The sequence below is a fragment of the Cyprinodon tularosa genome, unplaced genomic scaffold, assembly GCF_016077235.1.
Source record: "Cyprinodon tularosa strain WSP-4 unplaced genomic scaffold, ASM1607723v1 ctg17, whole genome shotgun sequence".
Taxonomy (NCBI): Eukaryota; Metazoa; Chordata; class Actinopteri; order Cyprinodontiformes; family Cyprinodontidae; genus Cyprinodon; species Cyprinodon tularosa.
The window spans coordinates 2,487,537-2,497,502 of NW_024038531.1; the positions used below are offsets into that span (position 1 = coordinate 2,487,537).

Here is a 9,966-nt window from a genome sequence, read left to right on the forward strand (position 1 = left end):
AAAAAGGATCATTTTAGAATTGAAAATAAATATTACAACTACAAATCAGTAAGTAGGGAGATGTTGAACATTTAGGAAGAGATCCTAAACCTAAACTGCGCTACTACAAACTAAATGTTCCTGTTATTAGTGGGGAAACATTTATGTAACCCGCTTTGTTTATAACTGCAACTGCACTCACCTGTTAAAATTGGGTTTTTCCTCTCCAAACAGAAGCACTTGTAGAGCCATAAATAGAAATAACACCATGACGCGCAACGGGTCCCCAAAAAGCCGGACCCACATGTCGCACTTACGCAATTGATCTCCATCAAAGCTTGAGGAGCGCTTATTTAAGCGCAGCAGGCAGGAGGAGCGGGGATGAACGCGCACCATCTGTCTGCTCCACTGACCGAGAAACCTTCAGCGCAGACCGGCCACATGAAGACCGACGGCGCGGCGCAGACGCTCAGCGGCAGGAAGCAGAGTCTGATCGAGGATGCGCGCAGGGAGCGCATCGGCAGCGGCTCCTCGGGGCCCTCACCGGGGCCCTCACGGTTCGGAGACGGATCAGTGTTCGAGGAGAAGGACGGAAGAATGAGCGTGAACGTCCTGTTCAGCCTCAGCAACGAGAAAAACTCCGGATTTTTCCAAACAGGCAAAATATTCCAGGTAATAATTAAAAGATGTTGACATTTTTTATTGCATTTTTTATGCTTATTTTATTATTTTCGTAAATCCAATTTGCCATTTTTATAGATTTTAAATCTAGATAAGAAAAAATAAAGTTTCTTTATCTTTACGTTAGTGAATTATTGATGAGATATTGTATTATTTATGACAAAATAAAAACATTGTTTAAGCATTTCTATTAACATTACTCCATCATTTAATCATCATTATATTTGCATTATGTTCTCTTTTTGATATTTATATTTTATCCAATTCAAGTTTATTCTGTTTATTATCTTAGCATTTAAAAACTAAGATACAATCACAGTAAATCAAAACTAAAAGAATTTAAAATAAAAGAATATCGTTGGGACATTGTTTTTATCTGCAAAAAGTTATATTTCACACATTATAAGTTACAGCTTTAAAATATTTCCTTTCTAAAATACCACAATAAAAACATAGTTATCTTGAATTTATTCTTCAATTTTGTATTTTTGGATTTTAATCTCTAAGATTTGAAATAGCAAATCAAATATGTAAATAATTTGTTAATATTATAATTTATGTTTTTTGATATTAGTACTAAAATTATTATTTAAATTTTATATATTTTTTTTTTATTATTGGAATTATTATTATTTTACTATTTTTATTATTTAAAAAATGTTAGAACTGTAAATATACAGTCATGTTTATTTTACCATTTTTTTATGCGTTTATTACCCTTTTCAAGGCTGCACTTTAAAAAAATGAAACTGTCTTAGAGAGCTGTTTTAAACGAAATTTCTTTTTGGATACACTTGTGTATACAAAATGAAAAAATAAATCTGTCTAAGTCCAAGTCTATTAAATGATTTATTTTAGATTCAGAATTAAGACCCATATAAGAGATTTGAAGGTTAAGAAGAGACACTAATGATGGGAACTTAAAAATCTAAGGCTAGGACCCCATTTTGGTTCATCAGACACAAAGTATTTGATCTAAAGTTACTCTAAAGAGAATCTTGGTTAAATTTAGAAAGAACAGCTTATCCCAAAATCAGTTAAATATTTCCAGGAAGAGGTGAAGATAATTGGGCAGATTTTCTGATTGTTCAGACATTTTGTGTTATTCTTAAGATGTGATTTCAGTAATTGGTCATAAACATATTTCTGAGATTATGCAGCAAGAAATCTACATGTTGTGCTTTAATTTACATAAATAAATCATGAGTGAATTAAACAGAGGAAAGAATCAAGAGGGACAATTTTATTTAAGAAAATCAAGTCCAATTCAAGATATTTTGAAACCATAAAATTCAGTTCATTCTATATCATTAGTCATATTTGTTTACTTTAATTTAATGTGCTAAACTTTAACTAAATGTACTTAATCATTCATTTTATTTATTTATCTATTTATAAATAAGGATATGAAGATTTCAAAAGATTTCCAGAGAATACAAATTCTGGGTTTAGGCCCCTGCAGTGTGGCGTATTAAGATGAAAACATTTAGGGAAGTTGGTATAACAGTTTTTATGCTTGTGTTATGGAAAGAAAAAAATAATTTTTTAAGTGTAGCTTGAAATGCCAAAAAAGTAAAAAAAATAAATAAAAAAAAAACACTGGACTTTGTTTTTTCCCCAAGTTTGAAGAAGTTTAGTTTCCCATCCAAGGAGCTTTATCTCAACCCCCATCGCCATGCAGGGGACCAAAACATCTCATCTGGTCAGCCAGGCCAACAATGACCCTAACGACTCCCAATTACTAGGTGGTGGAGCTGTTTTTCGGTTTAATTTGCATTAAAAAAAAAATAATAATAATAATTTGCATGTTTTCTGAGCTATAATTTGTTTGGCTACTCTATAAAGCCTGAAACTCAAAGCTAATCCAGACACTTTTAATTGACAAAGCTTCCTGGATGGGAAACAAAACATCTTCTAACTTGGAAAACAAAGTCCAGTGGTTTGTTTTTTTAAACTTTTAAAACTTTTTTGGAATGACTATGACTTGGATGACTGAGAATCTTCACCAGCATGTAGCTTTAAACCTAAGTATTCAAAAGAAAAGCTAAATTTTTCGACAACTTTCTGCTCATTTAGACATTTGAGGCCAAACTTCTCCACGTGGAGAGCCGGCCAAAGAGGAAGTCGAAGGAAGGCCTCCCTGACCTGGAGTTCCTCATCCGGTGCGAAGTCCATCGCTCGGACCTGGACGTGTTCATCAACTCCCTGAAACGGGTCGCTGATGATGTTCGCTATCTGCCTGAGGAAAAAGGTAGGAGCCTCGCTCTTTTCTAAACTACCTCCTTTACTTTAGCGTCCCTTAATAAAATCCACTGCACCACAGGCAGGCTTATAACAGTCAGTATCTAAACACTTCTTTGGATTCGTCACAAATCGTCATCGTTTTCTGTCTTTGCAGCTCCCTGGTTTCCCCGGCAGATAAAGGACCTCGACAAGTGTAACCTGCTGATAACTAAATTTGATCCTGACCTGGACTGCGATCATCCTGTGAGTGTTTATGGACAAAACAGACTTTCCTTAAAGTGGTCCTGATCAACTCTTCACCAGACTGCCTGAATATTTATGAAGGATTTTCATTGGGGTTACTTTATTTCCTCTGAGGCAACTGATCAAGACTACTTTAAAATGTTAACAAGCATAAATAAGGAAGGAAATTAAGGTCCTTTTCTTCTTTTCTGCAGGGATACAATGACTTGGAATACAAGAAAAGACGAGCTGCCATCTCTGAGCTGGCCTTCAGATACAAACAGTGAGTAAAATCTCTTAAACAAGGTTAAATGATAATAAAAATCAAAGCCCTCTCCTAAAGTACATCTCTGTTTTCCAGAGGAGACCCGCTGCCCTCGTTGGAGTACACAGCAGAAGAAATATCCACATGGTGAGCTTCAAATTCTGGTGCTCTGTTTGAAAATGATCTAAAATATAGCGGAAGAGGTGACGCTGTAGTGTTGCTGTACTTACAGGAGGAAGGTTTACCAGCAGCTGAGGAGCATTTATCCCAGTCTGGCCTGCAGGCAGTTCCTGGACGGTCTGCAGCAGCTGGAAAAGGAGTGCGGATACGGAGAGGATCGCATCCCTCAGCTTGGAGACATTTCTGCCTTTCTGAAAGGTGAGAAAAATTAGGAAACAAGATAAAAAAAAATGTTTTGTGTTTTCTATTAAAAACGAAAATGGAGGAAAGTATCAAAAGGAATGTAAATCCATGAAAATCTGTAAAAACTACTATAAAATAATGACTCTTATTAAAAGAGATGCAACAGAATTATATTCATATTCATAAAGTTGTAGTTTTGTCAGCTGTTAAATGACTAACAAGATGACTACGGTTGCAGAAAATCAACTTTGCAACATCAACAAAATCTGAATCTGGCATTAAAACAATTATGAGGAAACAGTTCCAGAGATGTGTAAGGCCTAACCTGCTCCGCCAGATGGATTTGCTCCGCATATCCATCAGGAAACCTTCCGTTGCAGTAATTTTGGGAAGGGGTGAAAATACTGGTTAGCTGATTGGCCTATGTTGGTGATAGACGGGACAATAAACCAATCAGAACAACGAAGCATATGACGTACTAACAGAGCGACGACGAAGAGGAGCTAATTGATAGATCAAACTCTTGCCGAAACCAGTCAGGAGAAGAGCAAAAACATATTTTCCTCTGAGAAAAGCCTCCAGAGCAGTGTTTTGCTCTTCTTTCAGTGAAGAAATACTCTGTAATTCCGATAAAACTTGCTCGATAGCCACGCTAACGCTAGCTTTATCGGCTGAAGCCGCCATGTTCTTTAAACTGAACTGTCGCGCTCCTCGTTGCGTCACACCTCAACCCGCCTCAAAGCCAACGCTGATTGGACGTTCGTTTTGTGAACTGCTCCAAATTGAAAGCTCGCGAGATCAGGATGGTCTCACGAGGCTACGTAAGGCCTGCAGCAGCAACACCATCATGCACTGATGAGCACCGGGAGTCCCCATGGACCACATCCACCCAAGATCCAAATGTTTCAGCCACCAGAATACCACCATGCCACAACACAGCCCAGGCGCCACTACAAAGCACCATAGTTCATCAGTAACTTTCTCCCACCCCCTAAACATGTCTATCCATCCATTCATCCATCTTCTCCTACTAATTCCATCAGGGTCACAGTTGCCTTTCTCTGGCAGTCGACGGGCGAGAGGCGGGGTACACCCTGGACAGCTCATCAGTCCATCTCAGGGCATGACAGAGACACACAACCAAGAACACACACACTCACACCTAAGGAGAATTTAGGAAAGCCAATTAACCCAACAGTCATGTTTTTGAACTGTGGGAGGAAGGCAGAGTACCCGGAGAGAACCCACGCATGCACAGGGAGAACATGCAAACTCCATCCAGAAATCAAACCCTTGCTGCAAAGCAACAGTACTAGAAACAGCTCCACCGTGCAGCCCCCCATAACATGTAGTAAAAACGATTAACCTTAAGTGATTAAGTTATTATATTTTACATTAAGGGTGTTTATTAGCTTGAAATAAACAATTGAAAATTCAATCCATTTTTTATCTTACTCGAATTAATTACTCTGATAACTTTTTTTTTTCTGTTGACTGATTTTTATTTGTTATTGAAAGTTCATAATTTTTTTTGCTTGCAAATGAACAGAGATTATTTAATAGCTTAAGCATAAGACACAGACAAGGCCATATTAGCGCTATGAATGATAGAAGAACAGTCGTCTGTAAGAAAAGTAAGAAAACAAACAGGAAAAAAGGACTTAGCTGCTTCATTACCAGGAGTAAACCGTTTTAAAATGCAAAAAAATTATTTTATTTGAATGTCTTTAACGCTGTGTAACTTTTAGCCACTAGGGGCACTAGATCTGCCTTAAAGCCGCTGGTAGCTGTTACTAAATTTTTTCCAAATAGTTTGGTACAATGGAACATAAATTAGGGATAGCACATGTCCATATAATAAAATAAAAAATTTAAAAGAAAAGAGAAAACAAATAAATAAACAGACAGAACAAAATAACAGGGAGATACAGGGCGTATTATTCAAGATAAAATAATAATAAATTAACGTTTTATTGATATTGATAGACCATCTGTTTTTTCAGGTCTGTCACTCAAATAATAATAAATAATACTCTGAAGAAAAAATTCTTCTAAATCTAGAAATGGTCAAATATTTTTAACTTTTCTTACTTTTCCTCTGTGTGTTTAGAAAAAACTGGTTTCCAGCTGCGCCCGGTGGCCGGCCTGCTCTCAGCCAGAGACTTCCTGGCCAGTCTGGCCTTCAGGGTCTTCCAGTGCACCCAGTACATCCGTCACTCGTCTTCCCCCATGCACTCCCCTGAACCGTGAGCCAGTTTCCCTGCAGCAGCTTAATCATTCCTTTAAGCTTACTCTGTTTTTGACTCGGATCAATCTGCCCTGACAGGGACTGCTGCCATGAGCTCCTCGGACACATCCCCATGTTGGCAGATAGGGAATTTGCACAGTTTTCCCAGGTAAATATTCACATGAATTTTCAAAAAACTGAAGTATTTTTGAATTGAATTAAAAGCTGCATTTTCTTTCTTAATTCACATTTGACCGTTTGTTTAACAGTTGATTTTTTCCTTGGTACCAGGAGATTGGACTTGCCTCACTTGGAGCTTCAGATGAGGAGATTGAGAAACTTTCAACGGTATAATCTGAGCTCCTGCTACCATCTAGTGGTCAAACTAAATAACTGCATCTGTATAATAAAATGCTCCTCTGATTTTTAATTCTGCTCCTCTGCAGCTCTACTGGTTCACTGTGGAGTTTGGCCTCTGCAAGCAGAATGGAGAAGTGAAAGCTTACGGTGCAGGTCTCCTTTCCTCGTATGGAGAGCTTGTTGTAAGTTTTCTCCTTTGTTTTCCCCACCCACAAACCTTCTACTGCATTTTTTTGTTGTGCTGACGGCCCTTTCACCTTTCCCTACCAGTATGCCCTGTCAAACAAACCAGAGTACAAGCCATTCAAACCAGAAGAGACAGCTGTGCAGCCGTACCAGGATCAAACCTACCAACCGGTTTACTTTGTGTCTGAGAGCTTCGAGGACGCAAAGATAAAGCTGAGGTACTTAGCTCTTCATAGGAAATAAACCGTTGAAAAGACATTTTACAAAACAGAAAATAGTCTTAATAGCTCATTGCTTGAGCCAAAATAATCAAATCGTTTCCCCAACGTTTTGGATAGGCACAAATATTCCCAGCTTCTCAATAATTGTAAACTGGAAGAAAAACAATACAATTTCTTCCAAATATATTGAAAATGACATATCAAAAAAGTGTGGAATGCATGTTATTAAATAAAAGAAATCCAATAACAGCTTCGTGAAAACAAAGGAACTCAACAGACATATGATATGCCAGAACAGTTAAAAGCAAAGTTAGAGGGTAAAATATGAGGTTTGACCCATTTGATGAAGCACTGCTTAAAACATTGTTTGCTAATGCAGAGAAATGGACAGCCTCCTTTTCTGAAAGTTCAAGCAAGGATTAATCAGAAAAGCAACCAGGAGGCAAATTTTACCTCTGGAAGAGCTTCAGAGATCAGCCGCTCCAGTGGGAAATTATTGACTGCAATATTTGTCACGATTTCCTTAGTTGAAACAGTTGAAACAATGAAAATAAGCAACAGATGATCGCATTTATTGCTGGCTGCAAGCTATGATGCAAAATAATATGAATACACCAAAAAACGTAAAGATTGACGTCTACAGATACTCTCCATACAATCTGATTAAACTTAGGCTAGTCTGAAAAAAAAGCAGGAATAGGACTGAAATTCAGAAATCGAAAGCCGTCATGTATAATTTACAAACACAAAATTTGAATTAAGACTTTTATTTGTACAACAGTTAAAAAAATACATAATTTTACACTAGCTTCAAAATTAGGCACCATTTTCTGTTTTGTATCGTATAAAAGTCCAATAAAATGTATAAAGGCTTGTGGTTTTAATGTGGGAAAATGTGAAAAAGTTTAAGGGTAGAGAGTAGTTACTGGAAAGCAATGTAAAGGTTACAGTGACTGAAGGGCTGCAAAAGTGCTGCAAATATAAAAGTACAGCAATCACAAAGCTTACACTGACACAAAACATGCAAATGGAAAATTTCATAAAACAAAGAAGCCTCAATTAGAGATAATAAAGATTAGCAAAGGACAACAGTGCTGCAAACACATAAAGGATGCCAATAGACAAACGCATACAAAGGAAATGTTCCTTTAAGCTGTAAAACTAACTCCAAGTTAAGAAATTCTCCAGACCACTAGGGGGAGACGATCATTGACATTATTACAAATCAATGTTTATGGACCATACCATTAGTAAGAATATAGATGGGATGCCTGCCCAGAGGACAATTGGCGGGAAAAAAAAAAATCTGCCATTTCCTTTGAATGTTTTTAAAAACTTAACTTACTCTTCTGTCGCATGGAAACAGCAAGCGGTCGTCGAGGCACTAATGATGCGTCATTAGGACGTTTCTAATTAGTTGCATTTAAGCGACCAGCTTGGATAGTCACCATCAGTCACTATGTGAAAAGTACTGCTTTTGGAGCTGTAATTCTATAACTCTTCAAACTGAAATAAAGTGTGTTTTTTTTTTTGGTGAAGAGACAAAACATTTCAACATAGTAAACAAAACAAAAATCCAGAAGATTTACTTGGATAACCAAGCATACACCTTTGTTTTGCGGCTGCAGTCTCATAGCTGCTTTCTTTTTTCTATTTTATTATTTTAGTCATTTTTTTTAAGTACTTTTTTAAATTTTGAAGTTTATGTATTTGCAGCAGGTTTGCACACATTTGCCCCCTTGAAAGGCACATGTGAAGCCATTAAGAATGTCTGGATAAAATCACTTCAAACCAAACTAGCAGACGGCTTAAAAGATGTGCTTTACATCCCAACCATGTTGTGTTAGCCACTTGCCTGTAAAGAAATGGAAAGATACTGCAATAAAACGTATCACACCTGGAAGAGTCTTCAGGTTCAACAAGGAAATCAGCAGAGCAGCTATAGTGAGGGAATCTTAAGAGCAGCTGAGAGTTCAGGAAGATCCACAAGCACATCTTACTTAGGAAATACATTTCTGCCTGAGCAAAGCATGCATAGGACTGGTAACAAAAGGGTGTGAGTGCGTTTCAAGAATGCTGCCATATTGGTATTCATCAGACAGCACAGCAGAAGGCTGGTGCAAATTAATTTACTCTTATCGTGTCAATGTGGATTATGCTTTAAGGAGAGTCTGCATAATGCCAGCAATGAAGCCTCCGGATTCAAACCATGTGTGGGGTTTATTTTCCTCTTAAGGCTTTTCATTTCTCTAAACTCTGCCAAAAAAATGCTTCCAGGAATAAACAGTGACAGCAGGATTCCTTTAAGAACGACTTCTCAGTAACAAAGTAGTTTAAAGATTAGAGGTTTAGTGCTGGCCCTCCGTTAGAGCAACATTAACCTAATTAGTGTCACAGGAAAAATGTTTGGCCTGGTATTGACAAAGACAATACGGTTTCCTCCATCAAAGAAAGGGTTGTTTATTCGTAGTATTTGGTTAAAATGTTTTGAAACAGGGTTTATGTGGGCCAATTTTTTGATGAACCACACTTCATGCAGATATCTAGAGTTTCTGGTCCCTGTGATTAAAAAAATATACAACCTTTCTTTGAACCACTAATGTATTCAACTTTTTTTCATTCTTTTATTTAGACATTAATATGTTTCTTTCTAACAGGAAATACTCTGCAAGCATCAAGCGTCCCTTTGCTGTCCGCTACGACCCTTTCACCTGCAACGTGGAGGTTCTGGACCAGCCAAGCAAGATCCAGAACGCTTTAAGCCAAGTCCGAGAGGACCTGAAGACCCTCCACAGCGCTCTGGAGAAGCTCAGCTCATCCTAAGTCCAAAACCTAATCATCTGCAGAGATCAGACACAGAAACCTGAAGGAAGGCCAATTATTTTTTAAAGTGGCCTGAGTAAACATTCCCAAACCTAGAACATTTGACTGTAGTTATTTTGTGTGTAAAGTGTACAGATTATGTAAAAAAATAAATAAATAAATGTTTATTTTCATGAAATTTGTCCTTAAAAGTTGGGTTTTTACATTAAAAAGAGGCAGAAGTTGCTGACGCAAGAAGAGTTGAAAGAAAAGAAGGCTTGTAGACCATTTTCTAGCTTCTAATTCCAAACCAACTGTTTTCATTTGGGAAATTCTTGGAAGCCATTTGTCTTTGTGTGCTATTAAGCAAAGGGAAGGAGCTAATTATGAATGATTTGACTATCGTGTTGCGTTTC

General features: G+C 37.4%; 1 protein-coding gene across 1 annotated transcript; it reads left to right on the forward strand.

The window, feature by feature from the left end:
- Window positions 1-9,749, forward strand: th2 (tyrosine hydroxylase 2). Its single transcript, XM_038281289.1, has 12 exons — window positions 1-651; window positions 2,737-2,911; window positions 3,059-3,147; window positions 3,342-3,409; window positions 3,488-3,538; window positions 3,624-3,769; window positions 5,865-6,000; window positions 6,081-6,150; window positions 6,273-6,329; window positions 6,428-6,523; window positions 6,612-6,745; window positions 9,406-9,749. Exons 1-12 carry the CDS (start codon window positions 361-363, stop codon window positions 9,569-9,571), a joined length of 1,479 nt encoding a protein of 492 aa, XP_038137217.1. The 5' UTR covers window positions 1-360; the 3' UTR covers window positions 9,572-9,749.
- The last annotated feature ends 217 nt before the right edge of the window (window positions 9,750-9,966 follow it).

What these genes read in the sequence shown, in the direction of transcription:
- th2 (XM_038281289.1), top strand. Translation starts at nt 361, where the DNA reads ATGAACGCGCACCATCTGTCTGCTCCACTGACCGAGAAACCTTCAGCG. An exon ending in CTATCTGCCTGAGGAAAAAG is followed by an intron (nt 2,912 to 3,058) that starts GTAGGAGCCTCG and finishes CTGTCTTTGCAG; the next exon opens with CTCCCTGGTTTCCCCGGCAG. An exon ending in CCCATGCACTCCCCTGAACC is followed by an intron (nt 6,001 to 6,080) that starts GTGAGCCAGTTT and finishes CTGCCCTGACAG; the next exon opens with GGACTGCTGCCATGAGCTCC.